The 22,773-nt window shown below is 38.1% G+C and overlaps 1 protein-coding gene across 3 annotated transcripts in view; it reads left to right on the forward strand.

The window, feature by feature from the left end:
* Nucleotides 1-569: 569 nt before the first annotated feature.
* LOC118212674 (death-associated protein kinase 1-like) overlaps nucleotides 570-22,773 on the forward strand; it is a 40,119-nt gene continuing 17,915 nt past the window's right edge. The window contains exons 1-11 of one of the 3 annotated variants that reach the window (XM_035390829.1): nucleotides 570-726; nucleotides 1,328-1,491; nucleotides 13,376-13,597; nucleotides 14,947-15,085; nucleotides 15,482-15,611; nucleotides 16,174-16,222; nucleotides 16,307-16,333; nucleotides 18,207-18,359; nucleotides 19,149-19,194; nucleotides 19,339-19,428; nucleotides 20,057-20,149. In XM_035390829.1, the coding sequence (XP_035246720.1) occupies nucleotides 1,403-1,491; nucleotides 13,376-13,597; nucleotides 14,947-15,085; nucleotides 15,482-15,611; nucleotides 16,174-16,222; nucleotides 16,307-16,333; nucleotides 18,207-18,359; nucleotides 19,149-19,194; nucleotides 19,339-19,428; nucleotides 20,057-20,149 (1,038 nt within the window). In that variant the 5' untranslated portion in view covers nucleotides 570-726; nucleotides 1,328-1,402. The other 2 variants (XM_035390830.1, XM_035390831.1) reach the window with 2 other exon arrangements.

The raw sequence follows: 22,773 nt of genomic DNA on the forward strand, positions 1-22,773 counted from the left end.
CCAGCATCTTATCATGAGCAAGGTAAATGTGACTGTGTTTGGGGGCCGGACACAGAAAATGCATCCATTTGTTGTTCACAATAATAATCCATGCATCGATCCAACAGAGTCACAGGCAGGCTGGAGCCTGTCTCAGCAGGCAAAAGGCAGGAATACACACTGGACAGGTTACCGATCCACTATGGTCCACACACCATACACTCACACACTCACATCCCAAGGACAAACACTCTCCAGTTTACCTAACGTACATGTCTTTAGATAATAATAATAATAATAATAATAATAATAATAACAATAATAATAATAATAATAATAATAATAATAATAATAATAATAATAATAATAATGTATATGTTATCAAAATGCGAGCCCAACAGGTACATATGCTAAATTACTGAGAAATTTACCGTAGCTGGTATTCCAGCATCCGTTGGCATCTAGTGTGAACGTTACCGCTAAACGTTGAGTACCTATTACTGTTGAGCATTCTGAATTTCCTTCCGGCAAACGGTAAAATGCTGCCTCTCCAGGACTGAAATATCATTGCACTTAGTATAATATTATACACGGATTTATATGTATTCACACACCCACACACATGCAGAGCGGAACATCGGCATTAAAGCGAGCATAGTCTGTAGCTTACGTTATTCATAATTGTCCTTTTAAATTAAATGTGATGACTTCTTGTACCCACTGGAAGCTGTGCAGATTTTTCCAAAGGTAAATTTTCTTTAATGTTGTGTTTATGCCCTGCTGTGTTTACCTTTACAAGTTCTTATGGAGAGAAAACGTAAAACTTTGCTAGTATTTGTAATCTACCGAGTTGGCTACCAGCATTTTCACGAAGAAACATTCTTGTGTATGTTTGAGCCTAAGGCTTGAACAACAACCAATTTCCGATTTCCTTGAGGAAGCATGAAACATTTGGCTAACTGGGGCTTACAGAACTTACCCACTTCCAAATCCTCCTCTGTTGACAAGGCAACAACAAGCATGCATGCACCTTGGAGTGAGAAGTCATTGTGTCATTGATTGAATGCTGCTGTCCGGAAAGTCGCTGTTTAAACTTGATTTTTGAAAAGGCGAACTTGCGAGGTTTGTAGTGTTTCCAAAACTCCGCTGTGTTATTGGTGTAAAGTCACGTCAGTGAAGCGCTCTAGGGGGTGAAGCTGATTTCTACCGAGTGGTGGTTGCTCGCGCTTACCTTTTAATGATGATGCACTAGCTGCAATTCTTACTTTACATAGCATGTGTTCAATTGTTTTGCTATCATTTATACATATGCGTATGGTTATAACATTATGCAATTTCCCCCTAATAGACTAAAATGAGGGACGATTCTCTACAAAAATGAAAGGTTAAGAGGTTGAAAGATAAACATTGGTGAAATCGACGGATGCTGATTCGGGAATCTCGTTTCATCATGACACCATTCAGCCAAGAGAATGTTGAGGAATACTATGAAATTGGAGAAGAGCTTGGAAGGTAGGTGACTGCATGAGGCACAATAGGTTGGTTGGTCATTTAACAAGTGATGTCGTATACAATTGCCCGGTAGCATTGCTACTTACACTGTTACAACGTGGTATGTAAGTTATAGAAAACCCCTTTATATATATATATATATATATATATATACTGGGGGGGAGTTACTGTGAAAAAAGATACAGTACCAAAATGGACATCAATCATGTGTTCATCTCTGATATCCTTTCAAGCCAACATGACCTCAAGATACTGTTAGTGAAATGCAAATGCATTTCCTGTTTTGCGAGTATTTGCAGTGAAGAGGGAAGAATCTATTGCTAGTCTTCTAATCTTCTATCTAATCTTTTGTGACTATGCACCTCCTTATGAAAATGCACTTCCATTGACACAGTTTGATAAATATTTCTCTCATTAATTTGAACATTTTCTCCATTATGACAAATGACAGAAAAAGGTTATTAAAGTAGCCTGGAACTATTATTGGCAAGACTGTTGCAGTGTACAGTGTTGCTGTAATGTAACAATATTTACGTGTTCTCTTGGGTATCTGCCAACTGAAATAATTAAAAGGGATCTTGAGTGTCTTATTTGAATAGCATGAAAAAAAGTAAGAATTGTGCTTCCCTTGAAAAGGGTATTTGGTTTCAGATGTGAAAGGCAATACGTATAAGACCAATGACTTGAGATGAATCCCTTCTGGATATTTCTGTAGGATATCATAATCAGATTGCCAGTGTTAGATTGATTATTCATTATTTGTACTGCCTATTTATATGTCATACCTTTAATTAGATTTCTAATTCAATTGATTTGCATGCAGATTCGTAAAGAGTGGCATATGATCACAAACTCCACTCATTTCATGTTTAGTTTTTATTAACACTGTAGAGTATCATTTGAAGGAAGGATTAGAATGAACAGGCAATAGCAGGAACTCTTTTTAACTTTCATCCTACCTATAACTCTGGAAAGGTTTTATTATTATTATTATTATTATTATTATTATTATTTTTATTTTTATTTTTTATTTTTTAAACTGTTGGCCTGTTGTAACTTAAATTGATTAAAGTGATAGCATGCAATAAAGCTTGTCCTGCAAATGCAGTCAAGTAGTATAGTGGGAAGATAATGGAGAAAAGCTAGAAAAGTCTATTTACCAGATTATGATACAAAGGAAGCAGGTGCTTGTGCAAGTTACTTCCTTGATTTGCTAAACATGTGGCATGTACCATTAATAGGAGACGAGATTGGTATTTTGCCTTAGCTCTGTTTCTTTGCCTCACTGTACACCTTATGATTCCATGATACAGTCTGTATTACTTTAGCAAGTAAAGAGGATAGTGATTTACTGTTAAATACATGTGGACATATCACACAGTGTGTATAATACAGAGAGCCTCAGTTTTTGTGTGGTTTCCCTTCAATCAGAAGCCTGTTTACTCCTTGGAAACAAGGCATGTGGACTCCTTGGACAATCAGTGGCTTAATTACTCAGCTGCTGCAACACAAACCAAAAACAATCACACACTGTGTCCCTTCAGGACTGGAGACTGACAGCCCTGCTGTAAATGATAAGTAGGGACTATAGAAACTTCCTGACCATGTAACTTGAGAGACATGTGATCGCTGTTTTAACTCTTACTCTCAAAGTGTCACTGTAGGCACTTTAACCTTTTACACTAAACAAAAAGCACTTTAACACTTAAAAACATATTATAATAATTTGATGAACAGCACAGATACATTACAAGTTAGTGTTGAATGTTCTAAAATCATGGCTAATCTGGCTGTTAGTAGCCAGTATTTAGCATTTTGTTCCCCACGTTCTTGTTTTATTTGGGTTTTCACTCACACAATAGCACCAAACACCCCTTTGATTTGATGTAATGGGCCTCACTTTTCAGTGATGAAATGTTAAGGGTTGTGAGGAGTGTGCCACCAGACTCTGGGTTAAACACATAGTCCCTCTCCATGGGGCGGCAGTGCTCTTCATTTAGAGACAGGCTGTTTCCTGGGTGGCCTTTATAATGGAGTTGGGCTGTTGAATGAGATGTGGAGAATTTACTCACTTGGCATTCATGGCAATGTGTAATGCACCCACAGCTCCATCTGCAAATGCGTACACGGCACAAAAGCAGCATAGTGGCACCTTCATTTGCTCATGCCCGACCATATGACTGTGTGATTATTGTTTGCAATAATTTATTGAATTTATTGATTTTATTTTTTGTCAACGCAGAATTTTAATATGCTAAGAATATGAATTTGATTTACCAGCTGTACTCACCAGGGTATATGGTTGAAGTATTCATTTTCCCTCAATGAAATGTCCTTTTTTCTGACCTTGAAAAACAATTTGCTTGCACTGTTGCCCCATGATCTGTAAATTTCCTTATTTTAATAGTTTCCTACAATTTTTATAACTGGACTTCCAGAGAGAAAATATTATCAGTTACCAGTTAAGTATTAAAAGTTAATTTACCATAGCTAAATATAAAATGGTATGGGGTGTATAATTTTCTTATTTACTACTTATTTACTTATTTACTAGTTGGTTTTGAATAGGTTAGTATACAGGTTTGAGTTGATATCACTAGCTAGTGGAGTGCATGTAGAAAAAAAATCAGAAGTTTATGAACAGGAATGGACAGAACCACTGGCATTGCAGTTTTGGATAATTTGGAGGGTACAGTTATTTTTTTCTGGTGGCAGTAAGTAGTAGTATTTGTGTGAATATGTGTTTGGTCAGTTTATGATAATACCCCTTTCCTGAATCTGTTTGAGAATAGTATTTTACTCTAGAAGTTTATATCAAGAATATGTTCAGCAGAATTTACATTATTTTGAGACACACACTACACAGTGTTCAGCCATGGTACAACCTTTTTCTTTGAAGTGATTCTTTGATTTTTAAAAAATATATCTTTATGCACAGTTTGCTTCTTGCAACCTTAGGACCATGTGGAATATATGAAAACTGAATCAACTCTATTATTCACCTGTTACACTACATGGCCAGAAGCATGTGGACACCCGGCATCCAACATCTCATCCCAAATTATGGGGATTAATATAGAGTTGGTCCACCCTTACCTGCTATAACAACCTCCGCTCTTCTGGGAAGACTTTACACTAGATTTTGGATCATTGCTGCAGGGATTTTCTTCCATTCAGCCAGAATAGAATTAGTGAGGATGGGCAATAATTGGGGGACAAGGCCTGGCTCGCAGTTGGCTTTCCACTTGATCCCAACGGTGTTGGATGAGGTTTAGGTCAGGGCTCTGTACTGGCTAGTCAAGCTCTGTGCTGTAGTCAAGTTCTTCCACACCATTATTGACAAAAACATTTCAGTACGAACCTTGTTGTGTGGCCATGGGGTATTGTCATGCTGAAACAGGAAAGGGCCATAGCATTAATATTTTTCTTCACTGGAACCTAAGGGACCTAGCCCAAACCATGAAAAAAAAAGCCTCAGACCAAGGAGTGCCCAGATACTTTTGGTCAAATAGTGTATATCACTCTTCCCTGCCCTTAAATCTCTATGAAATGACACAAACTGGAGATAGTGGAACCTCACTTGTCAAGTTACTCTTTTATTTATTTATCAGTGCAGTCTTTACATCTTTTTAACCCATGACTCCTGTCGGCTCTGCTCATTATGAATTACATTTCCATTAAAATTCAAGGTGTTTATCATACGATGGATTTGCTCTGTTAATGATCTCTGCTTGGTCATGACTAATGAAGAAATCTCTACGATTACATGAAACTAGAATGCTGCTTCTGAATTTGTGATTGTTGTTGGAAGGCTAAACCCTCTTTGCCGAGTGAGCTGTAAATTCTGAAAGTGACAAGAATACATCCCCTAGTTCTGCAATTGGGATCCTCTTGCTTTCATGCACTATGTCTTGTAATCAAGCCTTTTCTCTTCAGTCCTTGGCATTAAATTCCAAGACTTTAATTAAATTCCCATTACATGCTGAGTACCTTTCCACATGTTTATATCAAAATGGGAAAACAGGAAAGGTCTTTTTTATTTATGACATTAGTGTAATCATTTAACATGATAAGAACTTTTGTGCATTGTTCCTCTAAATAAAATAATTGAGAGACAGTTGAAACAGTGTCAGTTAAAGAATGACAGTAGAGTTAAACAAAGGAGTTTGAAGTGAATTAGTGTGCTGCAATGACAGTTTTGTTGCCTGTGGAAAAATAAGAAAATAATCATTTAATCTTAATTGGTGAACACTTGAACAGTGATTATTCTGAGATGAACGCTAGGGGACCACAGATGTGGATGCTTAGTTTCAATGCACGTGCAAACTGTATTAGTTTTTTCTCGAGGAGATGATATCAGCATTTTCTGTATAGGTTTTGCTTTGGAAACACTGCCGTATATATAGAGCTGCATGTGCTCCTATTGACGCAATGCTTTGTGCAACAGAATGGAAAGGTCAGGTGACTATAAGGGCCTCCTGCACTGTTCTATGTGAACCATCAGCTGACAGTGCACACTTTTTTTCTCTTTTCTGGGGGGGGGGGGGGGGGGGGTGGCGGCTTAAATTGGTAGTTTTAATTAGCTACCAATACCTTATACAGGTTTGCTTTTATATTGGTTGAGAACAGATCCTACTGAAAACAAATGTTATTTTTATGGAAAATAATGTCTAATTATTATAGTACAGACAATTATTTCACACCCAGAAAATGTTCATAAAACATAGGCTTATAATGGTAATTATCAGGCTTAAAAAAGGGGACACTACATAATGGGGTCTGTGGAAAACCGAAAGGATCATCCAAATAATAACTACATGTGTATTTCACGTGGAGTTTTTGAATTTTATTTATTTCATATTAAATATAATTTTGTGATAGCAATTTTGGATTTTATCAGCCTGGCTAATTTAAATGCATCAGTGGCTTGCATCAGGCTTGCTGAGCATAAAGAGACAGCTGGTGACAAGAAAAATGTGAGCCAAGTGTCAACAAGTCAAAGTTTGTCACACTACATGTGTCTGAAGGGAACACCATTTCTGATGCCTTCTAGCACATTATGCACAAAACTCTTGTGGCAATAAATACCAAAGACTGAGACATTGCTTTTCAGCACTTAGCAAGCACTCTTATTTAGAACAACATACACAGGTTACATTTTACTTACAAAAACTGGGAACATCTGGATGTTTTGCTAAAGCAATTCAAGTTAAGTACTCAAGGTTAAAGGGTGCAAGAGCAGTTCCTCAGCAGGGTATCAAACCCACAACATTTAAGTAATAAGCCCAGTTACTTAAGTTTAAGTTAAGATTGTTTCTTTCTAGGATAACTGATTTAGATACTTATTGCCGATATATCATCTGATAACATCAAATTAAACTGAAGTCAGTTCTGAATTCAATTGTCTTTCCAGTAATTATTTTGTACATTAAATATGTTCAAGGAATCACAGTATAGCATTAAAGGAGTCATGCAAGGAATAGTTCCAAAACACACCAGTTAAAATAAATATATGAATAAGTTCACTATGTAAAGTGTGACTATGTATTTAAAGGTTTGGTGCTCCTGGCCACATGTAGATTGAATGCTCTATTTGTTTTAACCCTTGGCGTCAGGTATCTATGCACAGATGGCAGTACAACATACACAGAGGCTGGAATATGAGTGAGGTCATCTGCAAATACTCATGCCAGGCTAAGAGAGCATCTCACATAGACAAGTGGTATTTGAGAATTGGGAGGCGCTGATCGACAAATCTGTTCAGTCTGCACTTGTTCTGAATCGAAAGTGTTCCCACCAGCTTTGTAATTAGTGTATACCACCACATATATACTTTTTATTTTAATTTGCTTTTAGTGGTAATGATTCCCTGAAAATCACTTTGGTCAACTAGTTTCAGGCATGCCATTAGGGAATAAAATAACACTTATTTCCAGGCGCAGTGTATGAGAATGGTGGGGGAGATGAATCTTTCTCAAAACTAATATTTAGCCATGGTCTTTCTAATTCTCAGAAAAGATGTACTGAAATATTAATACTTGTGTGAGAGAGATCTTCCAAACTTGAGAAAAGAGGGTGAATCCAGTTCCTTACAATGTTGGGATATATGTAATGGTCAGTATGGTCCTTTAAGATTTTTAGTTTTTATTTGTGTATTGGTTAAAGGGTTTGGACTTTGCTTTGTGAAATGGGATGACATGAATAAGGTACCAATGCCATGTCAAAATAATTTTTAATGTTTTTATCTGAAATAGTTTGATTTAAGTTGGTAAAAAAAAGCTGTTCAGTATAATAATCATATTGCTTGAAACTGTTGTTGTGACTTGTATCACTTGCAGATTGCTCAGAATTCATTCTGAACTGGTCTGTACTTTCATATCAGTTTTTTGGCCTTTAAAATATGAACCAGTTTCATTTCTCCCTGGCTGAGGTTTCCTTTAGTCTTAATTTCTTAAGAATGAAAGAAATGTCAAAGCAGAGTCTCATTTCCTCACAATAGCAAGATGTCATCTGTAAAATCCACCATTTCCAGTTTCACATGGATCTGTGAGAAAATGTTAAATGATCAAATTGTTTTCTGCTTTTTTATTAACCTTTCTTGCTGTGGCTTGGTTACTTATGGGTAGATTTTCCATTTAGATTCACAGTAATTTGCTCATTCCAAAAGTTTCAACTCATTGAGATGTGGGGGTCAACCCTTGGCTTCTCAGTGTCAAGGGAAGAAGTAATGCAAATGCTTAGTTTGTAAAGCAGGAAGCAGCCAGCAGATTATTAGAAAGTCTTTTGTATGCAGCACATGCCATGGTTGCGGCGGTGCCTTATCTGTTTCCACATAGATTCTGTTCAATGACAAAGAGAGAGAGATTGGTACAGAGAGCTCAATAAGCAGGTTGATTTGTCTACTGTCTCCAAAGTGAGACTGGGAAGGTCCTTCAGCAGTACAGTACAGATACAGCTGACTCACTGGTGGTGTTATAGCATTGGCCAGCCGTTCATCTGGACTCAAGTACCAGTTTGATTGTTTCCTGGAACATGCATCCTGGGTCTTACTTTCAATTTGTCTGACCCCCTGAAAATATAGAAACACATTGCCTCAGTGACTTCTGTGCAACCCTGTTGCTTGAATTTGAAGTTCTCATCTTATCTTTAAATTGAGACCATGCATATTATGTCAAAGCCGTGTGATCTCTGCTCCCGTAAACTAAAGAACTGCTAGTGTTAATGCTGTTATCATATTTTAGATCTGTGTGTAGTGTGCTATGGTATGTAGTGAAATGTCAACAACTGTCATGTCTGGAGTTCACTACCCAAAGCCCCCCCCCCCAGAGTTGTTTACAAAAGTAGCCAGTCTGAATATCATTCACTAGCTTAATTTATAACTGAGCTGTGTATTATTTCATATATTAGCTGTGACAAGCTTAGAATTGTCACAATGTCATTCTTTCATAGGATTCATAGTTAATGGTACTGATCTGGGAGTAATCATTCAAGAGAGAGAGTATGTTCTGAAGAAAAAAAACAAGTATCTGATCATTCAAACTCATTATACACAAATGCTTTAGGCCTCGTTGTTCTGGACTATGATCAGATACTTGTTTTTTTTCTTCAGAACAAACTCTCTCTCTTATTCAGAGAGCCAGGCCTTAGGTGGTTAATGAATTAAACTCATTGTGATGGTCCATACTAAAGTATACTATCAGTGAAACTTCTTCTGCATCTTACTTTCTGGCTTTAGGGGTGCTCTGAAACCCTTAGCAAACGACAGATACTCCTGGGGACCTGCAAGCAAATTCAGTTCAATTATCTTCTTTTCAGTCTCTCTTAGTATGCTGCCTGCTAGATTTAGGCTCAAGAGGAGCTGTAGCCATGGCAACACTCACAATTTGTCAGTATTATTGATGCACTGTCATGTCATTATTAACAGCAGGCAATGTTTGATACAGTCATTTGGATATAATGGCGCTGGGATGCCACTGTGCCTTTTGCAGGAACTCCTTTGTATGATGCAGTGGGATCTTGTCATTGAGGAACCAATGTACTGTAATGCAGTTGTGTGCAGATTTTAACATTCCATAACTTTTTTTGGTAATGCCATTGGTTCACAGACTTACATGTAGAAATAAGAGAACTTTTTTTATATATAAGTGTGGGAAGACATTTTATTATTTATAAACTGAGTTGAAGACGTAGACATTTACACCCAGTGGACCAGGAATTGTCATTCTCTGAGGAGCTTACAAACTCCAGTGGTTACTTGATGCATTGCAGTTTAGTAAGCCTCTGGTGCCAAAAAGCAGATTTCCCCACTGAAGTCCATTCAAAACTACAAATTTACCCTGGCCAAATTAAATGACTTTGGACAACACATTCAAACTCTAAAATGTCTTCACACTGAAGTAATTACTCTCCAGATTTATTTAATTCAAAATTGGTCCACATGGTTTTATGTCACAGTGTGTGCACCTACTTACACAGTTACACCTGTCCATGAACAAATATGAGGCTGTGATAAAATCATCGATTGACTATGCTGAAAAAGCTCAAACTGGGAGAGTTGCCTGCACACTATACAGTCTATGATTATAACCACCAGGCTTTTCAACCTTACCTGGGTGGAGTTTTTTTCCATTCATTAAGTGCAGTTCAGTCTCTGTTGTATGTGTGGAGCTGACATTAATTTTATGGAGGTAGGAAGCTTCCTTGGGTAACAGTATCTGCTAAAGATAAATGTTGTGAAAAAGAATGTAATGTGTAGAGTGTAGACCTTTTTCCATAGCTAATTATTTAATGTCTGTTTGCAGACTGAGTGGAATAATAGCTTTGCCAGGATTAAAAACATGTTTTCTGTGTGGGAGGCTGCGTGCACCGGCACACTCCCTACACAAGTAACACTGTGGCGTAATTAAGTGCTTAACATCTCAATCATCACAGACTCTCACTTGAAGAAATTCCCTACAATTTGAAGGCAACATACATGTTTGACTATAATTCATGGGGCTTTGCTGACTGGTGGATTTCTGATCCGTTTGAGACATTTGACAATTTTGAACACAATGGAAAGCGATTTGCTGCTGCATTTCAAAGGGACTGACTGCATTGTGGCTTAAAACTGGCTCTCAGGGCATTTCCTAAGCGTTACACTAAAACAGGATCGTAGTAGAACAAGCATGTGTGATGACTCGCTTGTTTTTACCCTGTTATTGAATTAATGGGCAAGGCGGAGTAGCAGCATTAATGACGTGGATCTAATGTGTGAAATTCTTACCCCTCATGTGTTCTCTATACTTTCAGATGCAAAAAGGAAAATATTTAACTGTGAGAAATTCAGATTTCTAAGCAAACGTCAATGTCCCCAGTCATGCTATAGGACACAAGGTCTGCATCACTGAAAAGCTTCTGAGCAGGATATCAGAATTCAGTTAAATGTTACTGGTTAATAACAGCCTTAAGTTTTTGTCAGAATCTCAGATGAGGCTTTGACGCAAATGTTCTTTTTTGTGTATTAGCTTAATGAAACTATTGTAGTGAGTGTAAGAGAAGCCAAACTCTGCCCAGAGATAAACAAAGATTGTCTTTAGGGACACTTGACACTGTTCACACTACCCAGACCAGTGCCCTACTGCAACAAGTTCTTTCCAAGCACAAAACCCACACAATGTCCTGCGCAGAGCTGTGATTTGGCAAGGATGTAATTTGCCAGTTACTACTGAAACACTCCAACACCATGGCATTTCCGATTTAGGAGCAAAAGGACAATCTGACATTTTGATACGCACATTTGTGTCAGTTTAAGATGCAAGCAGGCCCTGAGAGGACCTTTGTGTTTTTGTTTTTTTTTACCCCCACTCAAACTGCCAAATTTACACAGCCACAGACTAGCTTCCTCTTTGTGGGCTGGTCTTTGGGCTGAATGTGATGTAATTTGCATTGCACCCTGGGATGTGGCTTTCTGGGACGATTTCAATAAGGAATAATGGCTAAGGCTGCCCTTAATACCGCCATGGAAACTGGCAGAGCAGAGGAGCTGCTGATGTCTTATTTACGGTTGTTACTGACAAAGTGGTCTTCGTATTCCCTGAATGGAAAGGGCAGCCTTTCATATACAAGCCTCTGCTCATTTACAATTGATTAGTCAAACAATTCCCCCTCTAATAAATAAAATGTGTACCCTTCAAGTAAAAACAAAATATGATCACTTCATAATTTATAATGATGGTATTAAAGTAAATGACATTTAAATCCATTTTTCACAATTTGGAACAATATGTCTTATGTTAACATTAAAGCACGGAGAATTTTAAAACATGATCATACGTCTTACATGGTAACATACAAAAGTTTGGTCCTTATTTATTTTTATATAGTTCTCATTTTTAGTTATGGGTGTTGCTTCTAAAGGGGACGTTTTGTCATTTTGTATAATTTACTGTTTCCAGATCATGACATAGTTGTTTCCCACCCTGATTTCGTTTTCCAAACATAGTAATGTGAGCATTGAGCCTTAAACTATAAAAAATGGGCCTGGGTGAAAATACAGTACGTGACTCCAGGAAAGGCAGCGCCGTTCATCCGATTAGCATGACTAAACTGTCCCCAGTGCGGTCTTCTTTCCTTCCTGCCATTGTTTGAGAAATATCCAGCTGCTTGTTTGGCTACAGTCATATTACAGCTTTAGAAATTCAAAAGGGCTCATTCCGTAAGTGGTACGGTCAGTATTGGTGCTTGCCACAGGTGGTCTTGTAGCCTGCACACCACAGGTTTGAACCTGACCAATGCCATTAGTTAATAATTGGGAGTCCACAGTGACCATGCATTTGGCTGTGATTTTCATGAGGTTTGGTGGTTATATAAGTCATTAAGGGCTCCTTGGGTTATTTCTAGCTGTTATTCTGTGTGACCTATAGTGTGGGATGAGTGCATTGGAGGTGGTCCTGCATTCAGTATAGTGCTACCTGCACAGGTGAAGGTGGCAGTGTAATGACTTGAACAAAGTTAGCCTGACAATGACAAATTGCAGGGTAAAAAAATGGAGTTATTATGATTCATTTGGTTCAAAATGTGGCATGATTTGTTTGCCTTGCTGAACATTTAAATATATCCTCATAAAAGATATGAACTTGGTTTCATAGCAAATTCAGACTGTATTCAGACCTGTTTTGTGTCCAGGTTACCGACATCTCTTTTACCTGCCTTCAGTTTCACTCCAGCTCTTTGGAGTGAATTACATACGTGTCTTATACTGTATCCCATAGTCCTTTGAATCACAGCTAAGGCTCCATATGCTGCTCCATAAGGCTCCATATAGTGCTCATTACTGTTGATGGGCTGGCATAACGTGGGACCGGGTGGGACCTTCACCATAGTGACAGTACAGACTGCATGAGGAGCACTCAACACTAAATGCAGTGTTTGTTTACTCTTTCTAAAGTATTTCACAGTTGACTGCACACTGGGAGTGTGTGCTTGTGAGAGACTGTGGTTTCTGGTTTCACAATGTAGCCATACTGGTGAGTCATGTGGATTATAGCATTGCTTTGGTGGTGACAGCCAGGAATGTTGAAAGTTGTATTTTGAAAGAGTTTCTGTTGAAATGCTTCATTCGAATGGATATATTGATATGGAAATCTAGAGACTGGGGTTGTGTTTGCCATTTTTGCTATGCATTGGGAACTGGAACCAGTGTTTTTTTCATTTATGGTTTTATTTATTGTTTGTTATTAAAAGTGCCACACTCAGCAATACTGAATTGAAGAAATCAGTCATTTTGTTGTTTATGCTATTTTTTTTGTTTTCTGTAATTGATTGACTGTTTTGTTTTTCTATTTTTTTCATTGATTATTTTTTTAAAAATAGGAATAGACCGTATGTTTGTGTTTTCCCACAGTGGTCACTTTGCAGTGGTGAAAAAATGCAGAGAGAAAGGCTCAGGTGTGGAGTTTGCGGCCAAATTTATCAAGAAGCGGCGTGGCAAGTCGAGTCGGCGGGGCGTGGCCAGAGAGGACATTGAGCGAGAGGTCAGCATCCTCAAGGAGATTCAGCACCCCAACATCATCACATTGCATGATGTGTTCGAGAACAAGGCCGAGGTCATCCTAATTCTGGAACTGTGAGTACAGCTGTGTGTTGCCTTGTCTGACACCATGTGTCATCTTCCAGCCAACACTGCATAATGGCAGCCCCAGCTTTCCATATTGGTTCGTAGTTGGGCCTTGACGCTTGAGCATGGTACTTGAATGCTTTAGTAAATATCCAGCTGTAGATATGGAAAATGAAAGATATGAAAGTGTCGCCTTGGATAAACCAAAATAACAAATACAAAATAATAAAGTAAGTTTGACTTCATGCAAAGTACATTTCATTAATGCATAGATTAACTAACCATTATATTATTTCTGTCATGGGTCAGACAGAATATTGTGTTGCAGTGAAAGTTGCTGTCCTTTCACTTACTCATTGACTGCTCAAGTTACTCATTGACTGCTAAGGAATCTTTTCTCTTTGTATTCACCACTATTCTGCAGTTGTGTCCATTAGAAAGGACCAGGGTTAAAAGAGATATAATTAGTTGCTGGGGGTTTGCCTCAAATCAGTTATCTCACCAGCTTATAATGTGGTTGAACCAGCTGTGCTTGTTGTAAGGGATTCTGGCTTTTCCTAGCACCGCATGGAGGAACCTTTTGATCAGCTGTCTGTGTTAAACCCATGAATGAGCATGGGTGATGCAGTCAAGACATTTTCTCAGATAACTTCCTGTTGGAAACCCCAAAAATGGGCAGTGTTTGTATATTAAGCCTAAGTGGCTATATATAGTGGACGTAATAGTGGCAAACGTTACAGGGTTTGACTAAAACTCACAGTAGCCTGAGACAAACATCAATAGCCTTGCTGACAGCCATGTACAGCGTGTGACAGTCACTGAATATGTTGAAAGTATCCACTAAATTGAATGTCTGTATTGTGGTTGGGTGGGAAAGAAAACATTGTCCCTGCATGTTGTCTTTTGTCCGGATGGCAGGTTGTTTGGAAAAGCCTTGGCTTAAATGGGCTTGTTATCACACGCCATTATCTTGTCACAGCTCCACAGCTGTTTTACTGCTTCTTAATCACAAGCCGCAGGTCCCAAGTACTTGCGAAAACTGTAATTGTTATTTTGTTACTGATGCCATCAATAAATAAGTTTGTTTTGCTTTGCTAATGTATGGTTTTCTAAAAACTGCTCTGTTGGAGAAAACTGAAAGTACTATGACAGTTTTTAAAGGGGTAAGATCCCAGATTGTTGGCTCTAGTGCTGATAGCTGTCTGATATCTCTGCTCACATCTTCAAAAGAACAGGTAAGTTTGCTTTTGAAAATATGGCACATAGTGCATAGTAATGTTGTGCCATGAGTGCCATGACTTAGAGCCCACCCTGAAATCTCATCTTGAGCACTGTCCCTGGTTCTCTTCTCGCCGTAGTGTGGCCGGTGGAGAGCTCTTTGACTTTTTGGCAGAGAAGGAGTCTCTGACAGAGGAGCAGGCCACCAAATTCCTGAAGCAGATCCTGGACGGCATCCTCTATCTGCACTCTAAGCAGATTGCCCACTTTGACCTAAAGGTACAGGACTGCCCCCATTCCCATGTCAAAGGTGCTTTATATTTTGCCTTGACTATGACTTCAGCAGACAATCTGTTACTTCACCATCCTTGCTTATCCCTGTCTTTAGCACTTGGTATTACATGGGACCACAGCACTAAGTACAAGCAAGTGTCATATCTTTTTCATCGTTGTCAGTGATTGAGTTAGCCATATTAGACTGAATATGTGTTTACCAGTGTCCTCCCAAAGAATCTGCCATTGTCCTTTCAGTCTTGTATATATTTGCCTTTTACAAGGCAAAAGAGCTTTGTTATTGACAAATAATGGTAGATAACACAGCAGGGAAGCCAACATGTGTGTAATCTCTCACTCCCTCCCTCCCTCTGTTTCTCTCTCTCTCTCTCTCTCTCTCAGCCAGAAAACATTATGCTGCTGAACAGGACTGCCCTTCACCCACGCATAAAGCTCATTGACTTTGGATTGGCCCACAAGATTGATTTTAGCAATGATTTCAAAAACATTTTTGGGACTCCAGAATTTGTTGGTTAGCGTTTCTCATTACTTGTTTGTCCATTTTTATTTGTTCATTTCTTTAAAAATAAATCTGTCAGGGTGTGCCGCCCTGGTGTTTTCGCCAGCCCTGTTTCCCTGGCGCAGGTTGTAAATTTTGGTGTGGGGGGGAGGTGAGAGAGATTGGTCTTGGCAGCACACAGGTCTGCTTCACAGCGCCGAGTCACTTCCGCCTGATCTCCCCAGGGCAACCTTTATGTGCTGCTGCAGAGAGATGTTCCTGTTTAGTTTAGGAGAGCACTGTCCTGCCGGGCTGCCTAATCCATCCTCTTTTGAACAGCGGCCAGCTGCACTACTGGGAATCACACAAGTGCGGTGTGACAAATAGACATCAGAGACACTGCCGTGGCCAGTGCCCAGCAAGTATGCTACTCTCTATTAGGGCCAGGAGTCGCAGAACTGATGCATCATACAGGATTACTTCATCAAAGTAATGCTATGATCTTGTAGATGACTTACTACCTTGCCAGTGCTGTGTTCCTCTGTGTCATTTTCATGATACATTCCATATACATTTCTTTGTATTGTGTTTGCAGCTCCAGAAGTGGTGAACTATGAGCCACTTGGCCTGGCAGCTGACATGTGGTGAGATATTCTGTCACTCCCTTGAACAACGATCAGATAATCAGCATTCTGCATTACTGTCATTTATTTTGTTTTTCATTGCAGGAGTGTTGGTGTGATCACCTATATTCTGTAAGTACAAACATAATGTTGTCATATTGAAGATTTATGTGAAAAATTTATTTGCAGAAGCTGTTAAAATGCATTAATTCTATGCAATTTCCTCTATGTCTAAAGTAGCACCAAATGTATTGTTAGAAATTTGAAAAGGCTGAACAGTATTCCCCAATAGTGTAATTAGGTTTCAGTGCATTTATGGTGACAATCTCTTCATTTTTCCATATTAAAAAATTGCATGTTTTATACCTTTTCCGGATAGTATTTCTGTAGCAATATCGATTCAGTGTGTTTGTGTTCTGTAATTGCTTCTCTATATGCTATTTTCCACTGGTGGTGATGCGTGCGACAAGTATTCAAATGTGATGGTGCACACACTGGAACATGCATGCCAAGTGCAAAAGAGCAAGCTTCTAAAATCCAAAAGTAGTCTTTAAAATTAGGTTTGTTGGTTGTCTTTTGGCAGTCTACTTTCTCCAAAATATGCTACTGCTTGATTATCTTTCAAGAAAAATAAGCACTCAATGTACAGTAATATCTTTGTTTCAAATGGAACTCTGGTATTCGAAATAAAAATCTTTTGTGACCACTAGTCACTGGAGATGCTGCCAAATTCATCAAAACTGAAAAAATGAATGATGGCCGCTTTCATATATGACCAGAAATGGAGTATTCACAAACTTTATGGAAATTTGTCATTTTAATATGATTAAATAGAATGTATGAATTGTAGAATTGTTACACTATATAGCATATAGAGATGTAGAACTTAAAGATGAATAACTTTACTAGCTGTAGGTTTATACAATGTATCTCATACATGAGATTGTCTCCCTTGAGTGACATCTTATGTACATTGTAAATTATTGTGTGTATTGATGTAGACCATAGGGTGCTCGCTTGCTTTTCCTAGCTGGGCATATGTGTAAACTTAAATGTTTATAGAACTTGTCATATTCCTGTCTCTGCACGAGGTTACAGTGCTGAGAATAACAAATCCACCTCCTGAAATCCGCTCTGTCCTCACCGGTATTCAGTTTGTTTTTTGAGTTATGAGACCCAGGGGTCATGTTTCACCGCTCTATCTATCTATCTATCTATCTATCTATCTGCCTGTCTGTCTACCTGTGTGTGAGTCATGCTGTCTTTCAGCGAGTAATAAAACATTTCACTTTCCCCTGCCCTTTGTGAAATCTTCCCACCCAGTCCACCTACTTCACAGTCACAACTGTAAAGGTAGAGCTAATCAGTTAGAGCAATCAGTTAGCATCACCCCATCTACCTTATTGCAGTCTAACAGTGTGAGTGAAGCCTTATCTCATTAGCAGCACTGGTTTTGATGGCTGACATGTTGCCCCTTTTCCACATTTGCAATTCTAATTCACCATGAGATATTTGAATCATTATGTTGTGGTTTGAGCAGTAATCTGTATTTGCTCCAGACTCCCAACTCTCCTTGTCTGGCACTTCTGCTTTTCTTGGCTGCCTGATTTCTTTTATGCTGAAATTACATTTGTATCATATGCTTGAGAGCAACGTGCATTTAATTGGATGACAGCAAGTGTGAAACTGCTTATCAGGGCATTTTTTTGGACTACTTAGAAATTCCTGCATATGGTAAACACCAAACACAGTCGACAGGATTGTAGCTGGACCTGCTGAAATAATTAGCTGCCTTTGACCTATCATCTTCAATTTCCTCAATAATTGCAATGAACAGATTTCACTGTTTATCCATTAGCTTCCCTGTCACTCATGTCCCACATTGTTAATATTTGCAATTGCTTTACCACTGAAACAACAAACAATGTTTTGACATCATTGTCTTGTCTGTAAAGCTTTGCTCCCCCACCCCCCATTTGAAGTGTTCTGTCGTCTCCTTTGACAGCCTGAGTGGTGCTTCTCCATTCCTGGGTGATAGCAAACAGGAGACGCTGGCCAATGTCTCTGCCGTGAATTACGAGTTTGACGAGGAGTTCTTCAGGAACACCAGCAGCCTGGCCAAAGACTTCATCTCAAAGCTCCTCATCAAGGACCCAAAGTATGCTGCCCTTTGGTGATTGAGGAATTGAGTGCCAACTGTGTGGATTGTAATTAATAATAATAATAATAATCTGCCAAACCTTCTAACTTTATTTGTATAGATTAATAAATATATTTCATGTACGGGAACAATTTTATACAATTGCAGTTGCATGCTATTGTGGAACCAATTCCTACCTTCTCTTGATACACTGTTATTATTCAGCTCATGTTAGTTTTGAGACCCCTTAAATGGATGAATTTAAATGTTACTGAGGAACATTTTCAAAAAGGATCCAAAGAATAACCAGAGAATGTGTGGTAAGCTCAGAACTGTGAAAGTGTTGCATAAATATTTCCATATTGCTGTTTCCTGTTTTTGGTTAGTCACAGGCCAGACATCATTGCTCCATAGGTTTGTTATTGGTTTGGAGGCACTCTCATTTCATCTTTATGTTGTGTGATATTGTGATACCATTGTTCATTAAAAGTGAACTGAAAATGGAAACACAGATGTTATTGTCTTTGAGGTTATAAAGTACAATACCATGGTTACCCTCAATGACTGTGAATGGACAAGATATTTTTATGTAATAATATACTTTATCTTTTAAAAGTGCTCAAAGACGCTTTAAAACAAAATCAAATACAATACAAAATCTATCTGAAGTCAAGAGATCAGTACGCAATTCTCCTCTTAGAGTCCACATGGCTGACACATAAAAAGCTAGATAGCCATTAGTGTAAAGCACCTGCTAATTCATCCTGATTAGATCTAAGTGTGGCTGTGTTTTGTGTGTTCCACCAGGAAAAGGATGACCATTCAAGATAGTTTACAACATCCTTGGATCAAGGTTGACCCTGTTTTTAAATGAATATATCTTGAGCTTATATTCAGTTTTTTTAAATAAATCACAATAAACAAATCATTGCTGTATCAAGAAAAAGAACATTTACAAAATAATAGCGTGAAAGTTTACTTTGCCCTCCTATTATAGCCAAAGGACACACAGCAGGAACTCAGCAGGAAGGAATCAGCTGTCAACATGGAGAAGTTCAAGAGGTTTGCTGCTCGCAGGAAATGGAAGGTGACTTGCCACTGTTTGCTCTTTGTATGTTTTGCACATTGGCTATGGATCATGAAAAGCTTTTCTGTTTTACATTTGTACATTTTAATAAACAAGCAAGATTTCAGTTTTTAAGTTCAGAGCTGTGTTTTCTGCCTGAAATGTGCAGTACTCCTACCAATTGCCTTGTTGGTGTTAGGCTAAACAGAACTGAGGTGTCATTACTGATCTTTCTACTGTAGAGACTGACTGACTATGAAATGTCATAAAAAGCCCCAAAATGTCCATCCTGTTGCTCAGTAAACACCCCCGAAACTCCTCCAGTTTTGCTTCAGCAAGGCGCACAAGTATTTGTGCTGACCTTGAGCATGATGTCATTTGTAGATCAGGAGTTTATCTTTTCAATGATGTCTGACAAGACAACAAACCAAAGGCTGCTAAAGCTTCTGGAACATCACTGGCTGAATGCGTATTAATTTCCCTTGAGTAGATTGTATTGTCAGAAAAATATGGTTCTAATATTCATATCAAGCAGAATATTTTCCAGAGCAAATATTGGAACACTGGTTAGTGGAAAATTCTCACACTGTTATGGACTGCTGCCAGCGCTAGTGAAATTACTGCTGGTCCATTCTCCCCTCTCCTGCAGCAATCAGTGCGGCTCATCTCCTTATGTAATCGCCTGTCAAGATCCTTTCTGTCCAGGAGCAACATGAGCATCTCCCGCAGTGATGATACTTTGGTAAGTGAAGGTGAATCAGTTCTTAGCTATGTCGGACTGCATTTATGTATATAATGACATTTGTCCTTCCAAGGATCTCAAAGTGCTTTATTGTGAGAGGAGGATAGGGGCTTACCACCATCAACAAAATATTGCACCAACTTGAATAAAGCATGGCAGCCCCTTTTCACTATAAACCCACTTTCTAATATTTCAGCTATTAATTATCTGTTATTCCATCTATTATTAATCATTTTATGCTATCAATCTATTCATTCAATATACTACAATATTTTTTTTCTTTTAAGATTAATACATTACCTAATAATTTTACTTTTAGTAACATTGCTATGTGATTGTTGGCAAATACAAAAATGATGTTGATGAAATAATCCAATTATTTTGTTTCCAAGTCAGTGATGTTAATAAAACTTGGCTGATACTTATGAATACATTTGCTTAACACAGATTCATTACATTCATCATTACACCCATTTAAACACGCTTCACATCCAACAATATATTTTTGGTACGAATGAAAGCATCTAGGACAGATGTTATTCTTACTAGTGGGTTGCACTGTACTACGTAATTAATTGCTTGTTAGTGTGTCTGGTGTATTTAGCAATCAACTAGCAACATTACTGTTTGTGTTGATAATTCCATGATGGCCCCTTTCACACATGAGAAAAAAGATGGCATGAAGCCAGTTTTTATTATTATTTTTTTGGCGGGTTTGAGTTATGTGTGAAACGGTCAGACTGACATTTTTGAGACCACCAAAAAGCTGCCTTCCGACCTAGTCATAAATCCTGCTTGGAGACACTTTTTTATGCTGTGTGCAAGGTACCAAATGTCATCTTCCTTGTCCATTAGGCCTACACGTCATAATCACATACTTCAATATTTTGTGGATTTAACCACTCCGAAACTGCCGGGAAGAAACTTTCACTAGATTGATTCTGTAATGTATTTTTTTAACAAAAAGTGCTGAGGAGGTATTTGTAGAAAGCTACGCAAGATAATTGTAGAACTCAGAAGAAAAAGTTCACAGTAAACTGAAAAAAGCTGTAAAGTAGTAAGCTGTAAAGTAGCAGTAAAAGCTGTGTCTGATCAAAGTCGTTATTACTTCTCTGAGGAAAATTACATGCTGTGCCACGTAATTCCATGCCAAACTAGCTCTTACATAATGGTGCCATTGAAGCCCTCATTTTGCCTGCCACTTCTCCTGACCATGGCCAGCTTTGTCAGGAGGCTAGTGTGCTTTGCTAGAAACTGGCGATATAATCTCTATTGCATAAGGGTGATTTTTAAAAAATAAGAAAAGTAGCAAAAAACAAAACTTCCCGTCCAGTTAGCCCAATTTTAAACATCTTAAACAGCTGATTGTGTGTTCCTTGCATTGCTTAGCAACGGAAGCAGTATGTGGTTTGTGTGTCAAAGGGGGTATGCTGGCATACGGATGGCTTCTTAGGCAGTGTGAATGCTTTAGAAACCAGAAATACTGCATTTCCCATGCCACCTTTTTGCCTACTTTTCTCTGTGAAAGGGGTTTAAGGGTAGCAATAACACTTTTATATATACGTGGTTGTGAATAAAAGATTAAAACAAATGATCTGTGACATCCCCATTAGAGCATAGCAGAGTAAGTATCTGAAGCTAATTTCAATAACCTGTATGAGGAGTTGCAGTTTCAATGTACAAAACCTCATCTGTAAGTATATTCCTGCATCACATGCAGAACCTTACTATGAAATGAGATGCAATTAAAATACCCTTTAATGTGTGAGTATCATATTTGCCTTCAAAACTAGTTAAAAAATAATGCATTCTTTGATTGGTCGTGCCCTTAATAAAAATCATAGGGGTGTAACCAAGTAATTTTGTGACGAAGCACAAGACAAGCTTTTTATACTTCACAGAATTAGGACAGACTTTTAAACTGCTAAATTTGCTCTTTGCCAAAGCAAGCCAAATTAAATGACCCTGGTCTCAATTCCACACCATTTTGAATGATATGCTCTTCTTTAAATGCTCAGTATTTCGAATATATGCATTTAAATGTGCATACATATTTGCATGCTTATATTTAATTGATAATATAGCATGCTTGCCTGTTTTAGGTATAGTGTATACCTCTGTGTAAGGTATTTTAGATCTTGTAACAAGATACATTTAAGTGAATTTCAGCCCATCTCTGTCTGTGGAATCTGATTAAAATCCACCTCCCCGCTGACAATTGGTCAATAATTTTTGATGTGAAAAGCGTTGCTTAAATTATTCTGCTTCAATTTAAAATGATTACTTCCCTCCTTAACTCGGGTTGATTTATTTAGGGGTAGAGATTTGGATGTGGAAGGATAATATATGTACTGATGGACAGTGGAATTTTTTAAATAGACATAGGAAGATCCTGTGACTATTGACAGGATGAAAGACGTGAAAATGAATCAGATTCTGCTCACAATGGGTACTGAGTTCATTACATAGTCATGAAAGTCATTTCCTTGATCAGTGTGTAAGGAAATAAACTTTGGTTTCCGAAATAAAGTTTCATAAACAGATTGTTTCAGAAAACAGATTGTGTAAAATGATTTGTAAAGTGTTAAATAAATGTGCTTATCTGCTTCAATGTAATCAATCTG

This window comes from Anguilla anguilla, chromosome 14 (genome assembly GCF_013347855.1).
Source record: "Anguilla anguilla isolate fAngAng1 chromosome 14, fAngAng1.pri, whole genome shotgun sequence".
Classification (NCBI taxonomy): domain Eukaryota; kingdom Metazoa; phylum Chordata; class Actinopteri; order Anguilliformes; family Anguillidae; genus Anguilla; species Anguilla anguilla.